We start from the raw sequence: 17,982 nt of genomic DNA, 5'->3' as shown, positions 1-17,982 counted from the left end.
TCATTATATGCAATAGTTTACATATTGCCACTTCTACCTCCTATCTGTATGTGGTAACTGGGTGTTGCCGATTCCCTTATATTTTTTATTATGTGATTGATTCATTATACATTTGCATTTTATCAATTTTTGGATATTAATAAAATTAGATATTTTATTCATTTGCTCTTTGTTCCATTTTTTTCTTTTTGGTATTTTCACATTGGTTTAATGGATGAGCTTTAACATTAGTAGCGGTTTTTGGTACTATTAACTATATGGTTTGGGAACCTAACTTCAGCACCACCCTCTAGTTGTGCTCACGGTGTTTTGTTTTACATTTCAGAAAGCAAGCCATAAGTCCCGTTTTCAGTTTGCAAAAAGGAATGCAGGAGACATAGCTAGCATGTAGAAGAAGGTGCTCAGGTTTGATCTGGTCAGTAGACGTTTTTGTGCTAAACACAAAACACTTTAGGTGGCAGAAAAATAACATTGCACATCAGACTGAAAACACCATCCCCACCGTCAAACATGGTGGTGGCCTCATCATGCTGTGGGGATACTTTTCTTCATGAGGGACAGGGAAGCTGGTCAGAGTTAAAGGGACTGTCAGCACAGAATAACTCTTTAAGCCAAGCACAGGCGCTCAGCGCTTCACGATGGGGACAATCTGATAAATACGCCTTCCCACCTGTTTGGTTTCCATCTATCTCCACCCTTCTCTGGCTCTATGAAGCCAGAGCTGTTAATCAGAGCGGGGGTGGTGGAAATTGAGGGGAAAAAAGCAGGTAAGTAGGTATGTATAATTAAATGATTGTCGCTGCTGTGAAGCACCGAGTGGCTGGACTTAGATTGAACAGTCATCCTGTGCCGAGTCCCTTTAATGGGAAGATTGTTCGAGCTAAATACAGGGCATGTAAAGCTGTAAGAAACAAACATACTCCAAAATACTTACAACAGTAATTGCAGCGAACGGTGGTCCTACAAAGTATTGACTTAATACAAATTACATTAAAATTTCACTATTTTCAGACTTATATTTTTAAAATAATTAGAAGTCATGTATCATTTCCTTTACATTTTACAAATACTTACTACTTTGTGTTGGTATATCACATAAAATTCCAATTAAATACATTTAAGTTTGTGGGTGTAATGTGAAAAAAAAGTGGCAAATACTTTTTCAAAGCACTGTACTCGTTTAGCTTTTATTTCATAAATTGTTCTGGAAATACAAAAACAGTGACTGGTGAGAACTGTGTTATTCCCTAGATTTTGTAATAAAATAACATTGTAAATGTAAGAGCTTGTGTACTATATGGATAAGAACTAAATTTGAAAAGTTGAGCAGATGGGATTCGACACTCACAATTGACTGTTTCTTCAGTTGCTCTAGCTCACTCTTTAGTCTCTAAAAAAACAAAAGCGAAAATGAAGAACTGTTCTAAATAATTAGACATAAAAGAACTAACAAATAAAAGGTGTTATCCAGTGCTTCTCATCTGCCCCAGGAGGTGCAAGGCACTGATAACATGGCATCTGTCAGCTGCATGGCCAGCATACATAGAGATCCTGTCCTATTATAATAGGACAAGTGCCTGATATCGGCTGTATTTGAATGAATCCAACAAGTACGTGGCAATCAAAATGGCTGTTCAACACCACATGGGGAACTACTGTAGAAGGCACTGGAGAGGACCTTTTACTGGATTTGTTTTAATATAAACTGAATACCTCCTCCAATTGCCACTGCTCCACTGATTCTGGAACAGTTTGTTTTGTCTTTTGCGCATTCTGTTCTAAAGTTCTGTCCCTTGGTAACAATGGGGCAAATTTTCCATTCAACCAACTAGCCATATACCACAGAACATCTCTGTGGGTGTTTGCTTTTTCACCTCTGATAAGATCCAAGCTAAACATGGCTGCACCCACAGAGAAGTTCTGGAATATATATGCCCAGCTGGCTGAAGGGACAATTTTCACCATTAGGCCACGTTCAGTATTTGGTCATCACCTGTTAACCAAAACCAGGAGTGGGTGATAAATTCAGAAGTGGTGACGTGTTTCTATTATACTTTTCCTCTGATTGTTCCTCTCCCGATTTTGGCTTATAAATACTGAGGTAAAATACTGATAGTGTCCTTATTACCGGGGGACATAACTTTGGAACAAATGGCACAGAAGAAAAACTAGTCCAGAATCAGTGTAACTACTCCGGAGCTATTCAGTTAAAATCCAGTGAAAGATTTGCTTTATGGAAGGTTTACTCACCACATAGTCAGTCATGAATTAACCCCTTTCCGACATCGGGCATATATTTACGCCGTTGTCGGACTCCCTCCCTTTGATGTGGGCTCCGGCAGTGAGCCCATATCTCTCCTGGGATGTGTCAGCTGTTTTGAACAGCTGGCATGTGCCCGCAATAACTGCGGGTGGAATTGCAATCCACTTGCGGCTATTAACCAGTTAAATGCCACTGTCAAACACTGACAGAGGCATTTAAATGCTTCCAGAAATCGCGCCGGAAATACGCACACTGGTGACCCTCATCGCGTGATCGCAGGTCACCGGTGTGTCAGCATGACAACGCAAGGTCTCCTGGAGACCTCTATGGTTGTCAATGCCGGATTGCTGTGAGCGCCACCAAGTGGTCGGCTCTCATAGAAAGTCAGCAATTCTACTACATACTGTAGAGGCGATCTGACCATCGCCTCTATGTAGCAGAGCCGATCCGGCTATGGCAGCATCTAGTCTCCTATGGAGACTATTGAAGCATGCCCAAAGTAAAAAAAAATGTGTTTAAAAATATTAAAAAAAAAAATAAAAGTTCAAAACCTTTTGCCCCATTCAAAATAAAACAATAAAAATAAAAAATCAAACATACACATTTGGTATCATCGCGTTCAGAATCACCTGATCAATAAAAAAAAAAAAGGATTAACCTGATCGCTAAACGACGTGGAGAGAAAAAGAGTCAAAACGCCAGAATTACGTATTTTGGTCGCCGCAACATTGCATTAAAATGCAATAATGGGCGATCAAAAGATCGTATAAGCACCAAAATGGTAATATTAAAAACGGCAGCCTGGCACACAAAAAATAAGTCCTCATCTAACCCGAGATCACGAGAAATGGAGAAGCTACGGGTATGGGAAAGTGGCACCATTTTTTTTTTTTTAGCAAAGTTTGGAATTTTTTTTCACCACTTAAGATAAAAAAAGAACCTAGACATGTTTGGTGTCTATGAACGCGTAATGACCTGGAAATCATAATGGCAGGTCAGTTTTAGAATTTAGTAAACCTATCAAAAAAGCCAAACAAAAAACAAGTGTGGGATTGCACTTTTTTTGCAATGTCACCGCACTTGGAATTTATTTCCCGTTTTCTAGTTCATGACTTGGTAAAACCAATGGTGTCTATCAAAAGTACAACTTGTCCCGCAAAACATAAGTCCTCACAAGGCCATATTGATGGAACAATAAAAAAAGTTATGGCTCTGGGAAGGAGGGGAGCGAAAAACGAAAACGCAAAACCGAAAAAAGCTCCATGTGTTAAGGGGTTAAGAAATCAGAAGTCAGCCCAGCTGCACAAATTTAGTAATCTCATTTGTTCTAATTCTAGATATGTTTGAGAATATTTGTTTCGATTCAGAGAAAAAAAAAAAAAAAAACTTTTAACAGGAAGCACAGCTAGAAAGTAACTCAAATATACAGCCTTCCAGTTTTGATTTCTGCAGGCATTATAAAGTCAATTCCTAATATTTTAAATAAACAGTACCTCATTTTCTGTCCTGAGAGCTGAAAATTCACTTTTCTCCAAGATGATCATGTCCTTTTTTGCTGAGGCTATGTGTGACATGACCTGCTGAAGACTGATCTCCTGTAATGAAATGCAAAGACCCTCAATCACCTTCATCACAAGTTAAACAGCATATAAAATGTGACTATAGGGTAAATATATATCATTCAGAGGACTATTAAATACCATCACAGGGTATTCTGCTTAATAGAGGGAAGTTTCACGTTCCACTGGCCCACAGCAGAGTGGTTACCAAAAGGATCTTTCTCTGCAGGTCCCAGCAGATCCACTGCTGTAGATAACAGCAGTGCCACTGAACCTATTCAGTAAAATATGGATTGTCTAAACCTGCTGACCACTTTAATTACCCTAGACCATTTCTCTACCTTAGACCCCAGGGATGTTTCCATTAACCCAACCACCATCTTAAACCACCAGGAAAACTGGCATTGCTGGCATATACCGCTAAGGATATTGGCATTAAAGAAATCCTGCAATGAGATTCATGCTGCCCGAACCACACACAGAATGAATCAGACACTGGGTTTGACCGAGAAGTCTTTCACCATGTACACATGTTAGACGCATTCAGACGTCTGTACAAATTGGCCAGAGATCAGACCACAATGCACGGACTGGCCGCGGATCTCCCGACCCGAGAGAGGCAGCTTCTTAGAAATATATGAAGTTGTCAAGCTCGGATCAGGAGACCTGTGATCAATCCGTTTATTGTGGTCTGATCTTGGACCGATTTCTACAGACGTCTGAATGTGTGCTTAGGCAGAGACCTGAAAGTTAGCTGAAGTATGGCACGGAGAAGCTGGCCGACGTTCAAAAGTAAGTTTTCCCCGAAATGCTCCCATTGCGCAGCCAGTGTCCGATTCATACTGACTAGGGTTCGGGCAATATTAATTTCATGACTAGTTCCCTTTAACCCCTTCCTAGCCATAGACGAACAGTGCTGTAGCTAGTAACGACATATCTACTGACAACCGGCGATATTCGAGTCACCCCTCTACATTGATAGACCACCAGTGAGTCAACATTTTGTCTTGTATAGTCGCCCATAGACTATATATGATGCCTGAATTTATCTGGACACCTTGTGCTATATTTATATATAGTTTTAGAATGTCCATATTCTAGACAAGTTAAACTAGCTAATTAAATAGAGTAGAAAAGTTTTTTCCTTGGATGCTATGTGGCTATTGTAATGTTTTTTAGGTCTATTTAAAAGGCAATTTTTTTATTCTGCTGGTTTGAATTGTTCTGCTCACAGGAAAAAGTACCCCAGTTCCAGTAGGCCCCCATACACACATGATGAAAATTGGCAAAAGCTGTTGTTTTTGGTTGGACTGGCCATTCACCTCCTGTCTCTCCCCCAACACATGATGTCAGGAGATATAACATTTGGTATTCCAACACTCTATTCCTTTTGTTTTCTTAGATAAGGTGCAGATAGGTGTCCAGCTGAAGATTTCTCCTCTCTCCCAGTTGAAAACACACAAACACATGACTAAAGCCCCCATTACACATAATGTCTCAGCGATCCCACCAATGATCCAACATGATGGGATCGCTGGGACATCGTTAGGCTGATCGCTGGTGAGCTGTCACAAGACAGCCACAGCGATCAGGATCAGTGACGCTGGTTTCCAAGGTAAACATCGGGTATCTAAGAACCGTGTCTCCTGGATACCCTATGTTTACATTAGAAACCAGCGTCCAGCGTCGCTGATCTCTCGCTGCCACACGCAGCGATGCACGCTTTCCAGCGGGAGACCAGTGATCGAAAAACGGCCCTGGCCGATGCAGCACGATCAGCGATAACCAGCAGGGGGACCGGTCGCTGATCTCCATCACACACAGCGATCTCGCTGGCGAGATCGCTGATGTGTCACAAAATCAGCGATCTCGCTGGCGAGATCGCTGTGTGTGACGGGGCCTTAGGATCATATATTGAGGAGCTGGGAGAGCTAGACAAGAGATAGCAGTCAACCAAATGTTCCTTCAGCTGATAGCTACGTTCAGCTCAACTGACCTGGTCATTAGTTACAGTGCCCCAGGCCCCAACTTGAACTTTTGACTCCATACTCAGCCAGGCAGCAATAAAGGAAAAAACATTTCACCTACTTTCTTACTGATGAAGAGGCTTTAAACACTCTACATATGGTAGTCCCAAAGGCATCCCAGCTAACCTGCTGTACTTTGGAAACCATATCCTGGTATATGAGGTCCAGATTGGCATTCATGATTTTAAGCAAAGCTGATACAATCATCTCGGACTGCGGAGTTGTAAACCCTAGAAGAAACAAATATGAGATAATTAGCAAAATGACTAAAGATAGTATGGGGTACAAGGGCAAGCCATGCGGATTAAGTTACCTCGGGCCTCCAGGATTTGAACAACTGCATGAGTGTCAAAGTAGAGTCTCTTTCCCACGGCTGAAAACACCGTTCTCTTATGCGTGCGCTCGGCTGATGTACGCGACACATTACAAGCTGTAAAATAGAGCAGATCGTACAGTACTGTACCACACCACATATAACACAGTTGGCATTTCACTTCTGTCTGAAGAGAAAGATACGACAATTATAATTTCTGATCCACATGTACACAAGCATAGTCAGTTTAGTGTTCATGTAGGCCAAGGGAGCATTAAGACGTCTGTGCAAATCAATCCAAGATCGGACCGCAATGCATGGACTGGCAAGGGCGATCCCGACCAGAGCGTGACAGCTTCATATATTTCTATGAAACGGACATGCTCGGGTTGGGGGACCCCCGGCCAATCTGTGCATTGTGGTCTGATCTTGGACAGATTTGCACAGATGTAATGCTGTAATGTCTATTGTCTGTACAAATCCCCTCTGAAATGTAAAGTGCTGCGGAATATGTCGGCGCTATAAAAATAAAATTTATTATTATTATTATTATTATTATTATTATGTCTGAATGAGCCCAAAGCAATTCTAAATTCATACACACCGTGTTTGGAATGAACAGGACACATGTACAATAAGGGTGGCATCCACGTCTTTTTCATTCAATGATACGTGGTAAATCAGACCAAACTTGGATCTCTCTCTGCATTTATTTTGCAGGCCCTCAATCCACAAGAAAGTCATGTGAAAGCTGCCAAATGCTATAATGTGTCCGTGTGACATGCTATACAAAAAAGGATGGCACACATGAGAAAACAGATGTGTAAATGAGGTCTAAGGAGGAGGGAATAGGCCGCTTCCAGACGCCTGTCAGCCGCTCATTTCCTCTGCTGAACAAAGGATCAGGACTGTTAAAAGCAAACTTTTTTCTCTCTCTCAACATCTATTGAGCAATTGCCTATAATTAGTGATGAGCGAACAAGCGTGGATAAGGTGTTATCCTAAAGTCTTCGTCGTGCTTGAAAAATATCAATGCATGTGTTGCAGCTGTCAAGCAGCCGTGAGACATGCAGCCGCGGGGACTCGAACATATTTTTCAAGCATGCCGAAGACATTTGGTTAGCACCAGAGCATGCTGAGATAACATATTATCCGAGCATGTTCGCTCATCACTACCTATATTACATAGTCAGCCAGCTGCACCAAAACTAATGAGTTCGGCCATTCTTATGAGTATAATTAGCCCGGTCTCATGTGTCCTTTTTAAAAACACTATATAGACAGACCGACCTCAATTCTGTGGGCACAGAACATCACTATTGACAGCACATCTCCTGCTTACACAAAGCGATACACGCAGACTCCAATGATATGATAGTGATGGCAGGTTAGAAATAAGTTGTACATAGAAAACCACTTTAATAGGGCCAGTGTGGGTTCCCCCCAAAAAATAAATAGTGCATCCTCCCCAGTATACTAGCATCAACATCTGGAAGGGGGCATCATGAGACTACTGCAGCCAATCAGCAGTCACTAGTGATGAGCGAGTATACTCATTGCTCGGGTGATCTCCGAGTATTTGGATGTGTTCGGAGAATTAGTTTCTGTCCCCGTAGCTGCATGATTTGTGGCTGCTAGCCAGTCTGAATACATGTGGGGGTTGCCTGTTTGTTAGGAAATCCCCACATGTATTCAGGCTGTCTAGCAGCCACAAATCACGCAGCTGTGTCGTCAAAAAGTAAATCTCTGAAGATCACCCGAGCAACAAGTATACTCGCTCATCATTAGCAGTCAGTGATTAACTGCATCCTCCTTGTTCCATCTGAATCGGTTCTTCATGCTCAGACAGAATGAGAAGGTTGCAGCCGATCAGCCCCTTTAGGGTTCACGCAGGTGAGCGTACAAATCGGACATGTGATGCCCAATTTTTATCACATAGCAAATGAATATTACACAGACCCATGTTATTGAAGAGGGCAGTGTAGATAAATTTCCTCTAGGTCCAAATCTCCAATAAAACTCACCCATTCAAGTCTATAGGTGCGTAAAAAAAAATTTAAAATAATCGGATACCACACGGACCATCCCATTGACATCGGATTTTAAAAGATACATTTCTACTATTATAAACCTAGGAAATTGTATGTAATCATGTACATTTTTAATGTAGATGTATGAAATCGGATGACACGCACCCGTAAAAAAATAGACAAATGGATGAAAATCTGTCGGCACTCGGCCTTAATCAGACATCAGGCTGCCGATCAGGGTAGCACTGAGAGGACAGACTACACGCTCCCGAGCAGGGCCCTCACTTCTCTTGGTATCTGAGCTGTGTGTAAGGCCTGCTTCACACTTCAGTTTTTTGTGTCAGTTAAAATCAGCCAAAATGGCAGAAAGCGGATCCGTTGCTAAACTGATGTGAACGGATGCCACCGGAACGTTTTTTTGACGGATCCAATGAATGAAGAATTTTAAAGGAACCGTAGCCGAGAGAGAGAGAAAGAGAATTTTTTTTCCAGCTGCCAGAATAGACTTGAGGCTATGTGCCCATGTTGCGTGTTAAAACGCACACTGAAAACCGGACTCCTTCCCAGAAATCGCGCGTTTTTTTCCGCGCGATTTCACAGCGATTTTACCGTGATTATGTTCTCGATTTTGCAGCAATTTTTGCGTGCGATAGTCAAGCACTTTCCAAGCGATTTGAAGCATCGCTTGGAAAGTGATTGACAGGTTGGTCACACTCGTCAAACATAGTGTTTGACAAGTGTGAGCAGCTTTTTACCATTGAGGCCGCCTATGCGGCATCAATAGTAAAAGATAAAATGTTAAAAATGATAAAAAAATAAAAAAATCGGGGTATATTTACCTTCCGACATCCCGCGCTGCCATCCCGGGCCTCAGCGTTCCCAGCAATGCCTTGCGAGACCTGTGATGACGTAGTCTCGCGTTGCTATAGCGATCTTGCGAGACCGCTAGATTCACGCGAGACTACGTCATCATAGGACCTTGCCGCAAGGCATTACTGGGAACGCTTAGGCCGGGAATGCAGCGCGGGACGCCGAAAGGTAAATATACCCCGATTTTTTATTCTTTTTTTTTACAGGGGTATGGTACCCAGGGCCTGGAGGACAGTCTCCTCTCCTCCACACCGTGGGTACCAACCGCACATGAGACGCTTAACTTCCCGCATGGTGGGCATAGCCACATGCGGGAAGTAAGCGATTCTCATGCATTCCTATGGGTGCGGAATCGCGGCAATTCTTTGTGATTCCGCACAAAAGAATGATCATGCTGCGATTGATTCCGCCGCGGAAAAAAGTGCAGCATGTGCGGAATGCCATAGGAATGCATGGGGGGGCGTTCTGTACACGATTTTTAAACGTTTTCGCAGCGTTTGCGCACCGAAAATCGCGGCAAAAACGCTTAAAAATCGCATCGTGGGCACACAGCCTTAGGGTTCAATTTCAGGCTGAGTGAAGTCTTTCTGGCATGCGCAGTGTGAAGTGCGGATCCTGCCGCCCGAAAAAACGTTACATGCTCCGTCCGGGCATGTCGGCGGACGTCAAAATGTTGTCGGATCCGCAAAAAAACGGATCCAACGGATGGCCATCCGTCAAGATCCGCCGGTAATGCAACTCAATGGGAAAAAAACGGATCCGCCAAGCAAAATTGCGGATCCGTTTTTTTTGCAAAACAGCGGATCTTGACTGATGGACAAAAACTGAAGTGTGAAACAGGCCTTATGCTGTAATGTCTATTGTCTGTACAAGTCCCCTCAATAATGTAAACCGCTGCAGAATATGGTGGCGCTATAGAAATAAAAATACTTATAATTAGAGATGAGCGACTTTGCCTTTTTTTGGGTCGAGTCAGGTTTCGTGAAACCCGACTTTCGCAAAAGTCGGGTCGAACGAAATCGGACGATTATCGTGAAAAGTCGAAGGCCGACTGAAACACGAATCCCAATGCAAGTCAATGGGGAAGCAAAGTCGGCAGGGAGTGGAGGACAGGAAACACACCTACAGTGCCCTTTTGAATGCCAAAAACATCAATTCTTATTACTGAAGCTTTTCAACCTTAATTTACTTCATAATACTAGTTACACACTGAAAAATGGGGGTTATTTGGCTAAATTTGTGGGGGGTAGGGCTGGCTCCAGGTTTTCATGTGCCCTGGGCCAAAGAGTGTCAGTGCGCCCCTTTAACACATGCCACAACTCATGATGCTCCGATACCGCAGAGAAATAGCGGCATAGTACAATGAAAAATACTTTTTACATCTCATGACTGATATCCATTTTTAACCCCTTCACCCCCAAGGGTGGTTTGCACGTTCATGACCGGGCCAATTTTTACAATTCTGACCACTGTCCCTTTATGAGGTCATAACTCTGGAACGCTTCTATGGATCCCGGTGATTCTGACATTGTTTTCTCGTGACATATTGTACTTCATGATAGTGGTAAAATTTCATACAAATAACTTGCGTTTATTTGTGAAAAAAATGGAAATTTGGCGAAAATTTTGCAATTTTCCAACTTTGAATTTTTATGCCCTTAAATCACAGAGATACGGCACACAAAAAACTTGATAAGTAACATTTCCCACATGTTTACTTTACATCAGCACAATTTTGGAACCAAAATTATTTTTGTTAGGAAGTTATAAGGGTTAAAAATTGACCAGCGATTTCACATTTTTGCAACACCATTTTATTTTTACGGACCACATCACATTTGAAGCCACTTTGAGGGGTCTATATGATAGAAAATACCCAAAAGTGACACCATTCTAAAAACTGCACCCCTTAAGGTGCTCAAAACCACATTCAAGAAGTTTATTAACCCTTTAGGTGCGTCACAGGAATTTTTTGAATATTTAAAAAAAAATTGAATATCTAACTTTTTTTCACAAAAAAAATACTTCAGGTTCAATGTTTTTTATTTTACCAAGGGTAACAGGACAAATTGGACTGCAAAAATTATTGTGCAATTTGTCCTGAGTACGCTGATACTTGATATGTGGGGGGGAACCACTGTTTCAGCGCATGGCTGAGCTCAGAAGGGAAGGAGCGCCGTTTGACTTTTTCAATGCAAAATTGGCTGGAATCCAGATCGGATGCCATGTCACGTTTGGAGAGCCCCTGATGTACCTAAACAGTGGAAACCCCCCACAAGTGACCCCATTTTGGAAACTAGACCCCCCAAGGAACTTATCTAGATATGTGGTGAGAACTTGGAACCCACAAGGGCTCACAGAAGTTTATAACATACAGCGGTACAATTAAAAAATCATATTTTTTCCACAAAAATGATCTTTTCACCCCCAATTTTTATTTTCCCAAGGGTAACAGGACCCTAAAAGTTATTGTGCCATTTGTCCTGAGTACGCTGATACCCCACATCTGGGGGTAAACCACTATTTGGGCGCATGGCAGAGCTCGGAAGGGAAGCAGCGCCATTTGACGCTTTTGGCTGGAATTGAGATCGGACACCATGTCGTGATTGAAAAACCCCTGATGTACCAAAACAGTGGAAACCTCCCACAAATGACACCATTTTGGAAACTAGACCCCCAAGGAACTTATCTAGATGTGTGGTGAGCACTTTGACCCCTCCAGTGCTTCACAGAAGTTTATAACGCCCGGGCGTGAAAATAAAAAATTTGTATTTTTTCCACAAACATGATCTTTTAGTCACCAATTTTTTATTTTCCCAAGGGTACCAGGAGAAATTGGACCCCAAAAGTTGTTGTCCAATTTGTCCTGAGTAAGTCGATACCCCATTTGTGGGAGAAAACTACTGTATGGGCACACGTCGGGGCTCGGAATGGAAGTAGTGCCTTTTTGGAATGCAGACTTTGATGGAATGGTCTGCGGGTGTCATGTGCGTTTGGAGAGCCCCTAATCTACCTAAACTATTGAAACTCCCCACAAGTGACCCCATTTTGGACACTAGACCCCCCACGGAACTTATCTAGATGTGCGGTGAGCACTTTGAACCCCCAAGTGCTTCACAGAAGTTTATAACGCCCGGGCGTGAAAATAAAAAAAATCATTTTTTTCCACAAAAATGATATTTTTGCCTCTAATTTTTTATTTTCCTAACGGTAACAGGAGAAATTGGACCCCAAAAGTTGTTTTGCAATTTGTCCTGAGTAGGCTGATACCCTACATGTGGGGGTAAAACACTGTTTGGGCGCATGGCAGAGCTTGGAAGGGAAGGAGCACCATTTGACTTTTTCAACTCAGAATTGGCTGGAATTGAGATCAGACGCCATGTTGCATTTGGAGAGCACCTGATGTGCCCAAACAGTGGAAACCCCCAATTCTAACTCCAACCCTAACGCCAACACACCCCTAACCCTAGCCCTAATGGGAAAATGGAAATAAATATATTTTCTTTTAATTTTATTATTTTTCCCTAACTAAGGGGGTGATATCGGGGGGTTTGATTTACTATTTATGGCGGTATTTATTTTTGGCGGCTGTCGCACGCTAAAAGACGCTTTTTATTGTAAAAATAGTTTTTGCATCACCACATATTGAGAACTATAATTTTTCCGTATTTTGACTCACTGAGTCATATGAGGTCTTATTTTTTGCGGGACGAGTTGACGTTTTTATTGGTACCATTTTCGGGCACGTGACATTTTTTGATCGCTTTTTATTCCCATTTTTGGGACGCAGAATGAACAAAAACCAGCGTTTCATGAATATCTTTTGGGGGGGTGAGTTTACACCGTTTCGCGTGCGGTAAAATTGATAAAGCGGTTTTATTCTTCGGGTCAGTACGGTTACAGCGATACCTCATTTAGGTCGTTTTTTTATGTTTTGTTGGTTTTATGCAATGAAAACTATTTTATATAAAAAATAATTATTTTTGTATCGCTTTATTCTGCAAGCTATAACTTTTTTATTTTTTTTCGCTGACGATGCTGTATGGCGGCTCGTTTTTTGCAGGACAAGATGACATTTTCAGCGGTATCATGGCTATTTACATGCGTCTTTTTGATTGCGCGTTATTGCACTTTTTGTTTGGCGGTATGATAATAAATCGTTTTTTATTTTTATAGGGGTTTGCTAAAGGGGTTAACTAATGGGATAGTTTTATAGGGCAGGTCGTTACGGACGCGGCGATACCTAATATGTGTACTTTTATTGGTTTTTTTATTTAAAAAAAAATGGATTTATTGGGGGAATATTTTTTTTTTTTTCTAATTTATTTATCGATTTTTTTAAAATTATTTTAACACTTTTTTTTTTCTAACTTTATTACATAGTCCCAGGTGGGACATCACTGTCCTGTGACAGATCGCTGATCTGTCACATCACAGATCAGCAATCTGTCACAGGCAGTTCTGCAGACTTCCTCATGCCTGCGCTTTGCAGGCAGTGAGGAAGTCAGCTCCCTACAGGCCCCCGTCGCCATCTTGGATTCGGGGGCCTGTTGGGAAAGAGACCCCCGCAGCAGCGCTGCACATTGCGCTGCCGTGGGGGGCTCAGGGAAGCACGGAGGGAGCCCCCTCCCTGCTGATGCTTCCCTTTAACCCCCGGTACACCGCGATGATGTTTGATAGTGGTGTGCAAGGGGTTAACGTGTCGGGGGCGGTCCGTGACCGCCCCTGACACATAGTGCCGGGTGTCAGCTGTGATAATCAGCTGACACCCGGCCGCGATCAGTGGCGCTCACCACGTGGGCGCCGCTGATCACGGTAGACGTACTATCCCGTCCATGGGCATAGGGGCCCAGGTCCCATGGACGGGATAGTACGTCTGATGTCAGGAAGGCGTTAATAGCTCCAAAAACGGACAGTATATTACTCCATACAGTATTAAGGCCACCGCATAGTGCGCTATACAGAGTAATGAGGCCCATATATTTCTCCATACAGAATCATTGGTCCCATATAATGTTTGAAACAGTATATGATGAGCTCCACATAATGCTACAGTATATGTTGGTCCCCATGGATGAAGCTCCACTGTTTTATGGGCCCAAATAATGCTCCATACATAATGGGCCCCATTTCTAATGCTTTAGTGTATAATGTGCCCTGTAAATGCTGCTCCAGTGTCTGATGTCCACCTTTGGAATGCTCCAGTGTATGGTGGGCCCCATATATCATTCTCCAGAGTATAGTGCTCCCCAAAAATTGCTGTCCCAACATTGAAAACAATAAGTCTCCTCGCTATGGAATCCCTGTACTAGTCTGTACTCCTCGTCGTCCCCATCGTCCACCTCACTGCACTTGGCTGTTTAGGCAGAGGACGTACAGACGTGATGTCATTGCGCTCTCTGATCAGACTATCACTGTCAGGAAACGCGGAAGACGTCATGGCGGTGGAGCAGGGAGAGGCAAGTATTTCAACTTTGCAAGTGCTGTGATCCTGAGCAAGCGGGGGGGGCCCACTTGTTGGCGACGGCAGTGGCACAGGGTCCCTCTAATATTACGGCGGTGTGTGGCGGTGTGTCTGACGGCTGGTGGGGGTGGGCCGGCAGAGACACTTTTGCGTAACCGGCAGAGACACTTTTGCGTACTATGAGGGGCCCTGTGCCAGTGCCGTCGCCCATGAGTATGCCCCCCCCACCAGCTCAAGGAACCTGCACTTTCATCTGCACCTTCCTCTTTGTCACCGTGTAAGGTGGTATAGTATGCGGGAAGGGGAACCTGAGTTTCCTCTGGGTCAGATTCTGGCTGTGTAAAGTGCGAGGGGAATGTAGTGGTCTGGGTCAATGTACCAGCAGAATCATCTAGCAGTGGCTGGGCCACAGTGCACTTGTGGCGCCCCCAGGAGTACGGTCGCCACAGTGGCATTACCTTCCTCCTAGGGAGTGTGATGTCATGCTTGGGAGCAACGAAGGATCTCTCTAGCAGTGAAACCAACACACAACACAATTCCCACTCCACGCCAGCAGGGAGACCTCTGAACATGACTGCTAAGGTGCTGCTCTCTGTGGTCGGGAGGAGGTAAGTTAGGCCATTCTGTGCAGGGAAGGGGAAGTGTGTGGACGTGAGAAGGGGAGCTGGAGGATGAGCATAGTTAAGGCTCACTCCTAGCTGGAGCGCATGGTCCGGATTCCGGTCTCCGAGTTTGTAGGGACACTGACGTTCCTGCAGCAGAATCCGGAGGAAGTAGCAGCTGTAAATGCTCTGTACCCAACTGAGGCTCGGAGGCCCCAGCATCGACGTGTGTGAGCCAGAAGGAAAAAACTACGGCTGCCAGCCATACGAGAAAGTTCCAAAAGAGAGCCAACAGGGGGAACTTCATTGAACTCAGATAAGCGCTAGAACGGAGGCCACACTACCTATCTGCAGAGACAGAAATCCAAATTGGCTTCCAGGCTGACCAACTCCTTCTCCATCTGTCCTCTGGGTCCTGGACAGCACCTACCAAGTACAGGTAAAGGAACTGCACGACTGTGTCATCTTTCTCCTGCGCCTGGCGCACGGCTCAGCTACATCCTGCACTGCACACCATCTCCCAACTCTTTCATCTGCCCTGCGACTACGGCCCTACCTGTGCAGGTCTTCTACATCTTAGCTGCACCACAACATCTGTCCCACAGAAGCGACACTGCAGCGCTGGTCAATCTAATCAGCAACCAGAGGTGGCGTCACGTATCATTCACCTATAAACTTAATTCACCCCTTTGCATGGACGCCCAGGGCCTCGGAAAGGGTCACCACCACCGTGACACATCCCTCTGAGACACCGGCCCGGTACCGATTAACCCTACTGCCCTGGCTGGCCACCCACACTCCATGTCAGATTCATCTTGGACTTGGGAATTCACGATTTGACTTGATAACCCAGGCATGGTATGATAGAAAGAGCTACATGGACTAATGTGAAGTGTGGCCTGCTGCCTCATTCAGTTTGGGTGGGGGTGCAGGACACAAGGAAAGGGGTTCTTCCTGACCAGCAGCCAGCACTTGACCACTCAGTGCTTGCATTTTTTGAAACTTCAGAAGAGGCGGGCATATTTGATGGAGACTGTTTCGGCAATGTAAGCCAAAACCAGTTCCTCATGCTCCGCCTTTAAAAGCGGTTAACCTACTCCCAGAAAAGGTATCATTCCTGGCGTTCCGGAGCCAGACCATGACGCAGGATCAACACCTCCTGCCTTAGCTGCTATTGTGCTTTTGCCACTACCAGCAGATGCACCACCACCATCATCACCAGCTGGCCCCCCCGCGCCCACGTCCGCGGCCTCTTCCACCAAACTTCAAAATTTTGCACAAAATAACATCAGATATATGGCACTGTATCAGAAATCTACAGCTCTATTCAGTCAAAGGATAATTGTCAATCTCCATATATTCCATCAGTCACACAGACGCTCACAGGCTCAGTATGGATTAGACAAGAATATAAAAATTAGACAGTGTACAGTATCATCAGATAGCAGGTATACATAGCATAGTTTAAACATTAACAATGTACGTCTCTATATCAGGAGTAGTGTTGAGCCACCACTCTAGTGTTTTGGTTCGTCACACAGGAGGCAAGTTCGTCGAATGTTCGTCGAACCCCATTGAAAACAATGGCAGGCAAACACAAACACATACAAACACATAGAAAACAATTACAAAACACCTTAAAAGGTGTCCCAAAGCAGAGAAAATGCTCAGAAGACAAAAATTACATATGGAAAAGGCCAACTACATTTAGAAAAGAGGTGGAGGAGTAAAAGGAGGAGGTGGAGGAGACACAGATATAGGCTTGTCATTCCCTTATGAAGTCAAGAAAGGCTGGAATAAAAATGTATAATACCAACCAAAAAAAAAATAATTCTGAAATCGAACACGATCATATACCGTCGGACTTCCCACCAATAAATTATGCCAACTGGCGATCGGGCGGCGTTATTCCCGCGAACATCCAAACAGCGTCCATGAAGGTAAAGTGTTTGCTTTCCGGGGGCAGTATGATTGCAAAGCTGAACCTTAAAGGAATGTCCAAAAGGGCACCACCAGGAGTGGAGCCTGCAGCTTAATTGGACTCCACCCGGGAAACCACAGCCATGCCACCTCAAGAAAAGATGCACATATTGAAAGCTTTGTCGATTGTGTGTGTGGTGTGGTATGTCCGTTTGTAGTTATGCTAGCAGTTTGTCAGCTTTATTCCGTTAACGAACGAGACTCCGGCATGCCCCTGCGGTACGCGTCAAGCTTACTAGAGGGATACGCGAGGCTCTGGCACTATCGTGGTCTATCATGGAGTTACATGTCCGGGGCTGCATGCGCGCTACACTGAAATGACCAGCTTTTGTCGCTTACAGGTGCAGATAACCAGCAGAACACCGTTAGTGATGGGGATCTATGATTCCAATTATTCCCCGCGAACGATGATTTCCCAGTAAGAGCAGGTCAACCGCAATTCCTGAATTAGGCCTAACCGGCATTCCTGAAAAAATGCAAAAAATTACGTGTCCAAACCACAGTTGCTGTAGCTTGCTTAACAGCTCGTCAGCCGTTCTCAGGCCCAGTATGGATTCGACAAGACTCTAGAAAGTTGATAAAGGGTACAGTTTCACCAGGTAACACGTATATATGTAGCATAGTTTACACATTAAAAACCTATGTCTATATATCAGGAGGCAGGCTCAGATGGTCTCAGGCCCAGTATGGATTAGACGTGATTGGACAAAGGTGAGAAAGGGTACCGTATCACTGGATAACTTGTATGTATAGCATAGTTTACACATTAAAAACGTAGGTCTATATAACAGGAGGCAGGCTCAGACGGTCTCAGGCCCAGTATGGATTAGACGTGATTGGACAAAGGTGAGAAAGGGTACCGTATCACTGGATA

The 17,982-nt window shown here is 43.9% G+C and overlaps 1 protein-coding gene across 1 annotated transcript in view; it reads right to left on the bottom strand.

The window, feature by feature from the left end:
- MCUR1 (mitochondrial calcium uniporter regulator 1) overlaps positions 1 to 17,982 on the bottom strand; it is a 59,534-nt gene that overhangs the window by 33,974 nt on the left and 7,578 nt on the right. The window contains exons 2-5 of the mRNA XM_073589953.1: positions 6,163 to 6,279; positions 5,976 to 6,079; positions 3,757 to 3,858; positions 1,349 to 1,390 (exon numbers count right to left, since the gene is read on the bottom strand). Of these exons, the coding sequence (XP_073446054.1) occupies positions 1,349 to 1,390; positions 3,757 to 3,858; positions 5,976 to 6,079; positions 6,163 to 6,279 (365 nt within the window). The remainder of the gene's footprint in view (positions 1 to 1,348; positions 1,391 to 3,756; positions 3,859 to 5,975; positions 6,080 to 6,162; positions 6,280 to 17,982) is intronic.

The sequence above is a fragment of the Dendrobates tinctorius genome, unplaced genomic scaffold, assembly GCF_039654945.1.
Source record: "Dendrobates tinctorius isolate UK_male_01 unplaced genomic scaffold, ASM3965494v1 ptg000115l, whole genome shotgun sequence".
NCBI classification, from domain to species: Eukaryota; Metazoa; Chordata; class Amphibia; order Anura; family Dendrobatidae; genus Dendrobates; species Dendrobates tinctorius.
This window is presented reverse-complemented; position numbering and strand designations above follow the sequence as displayed.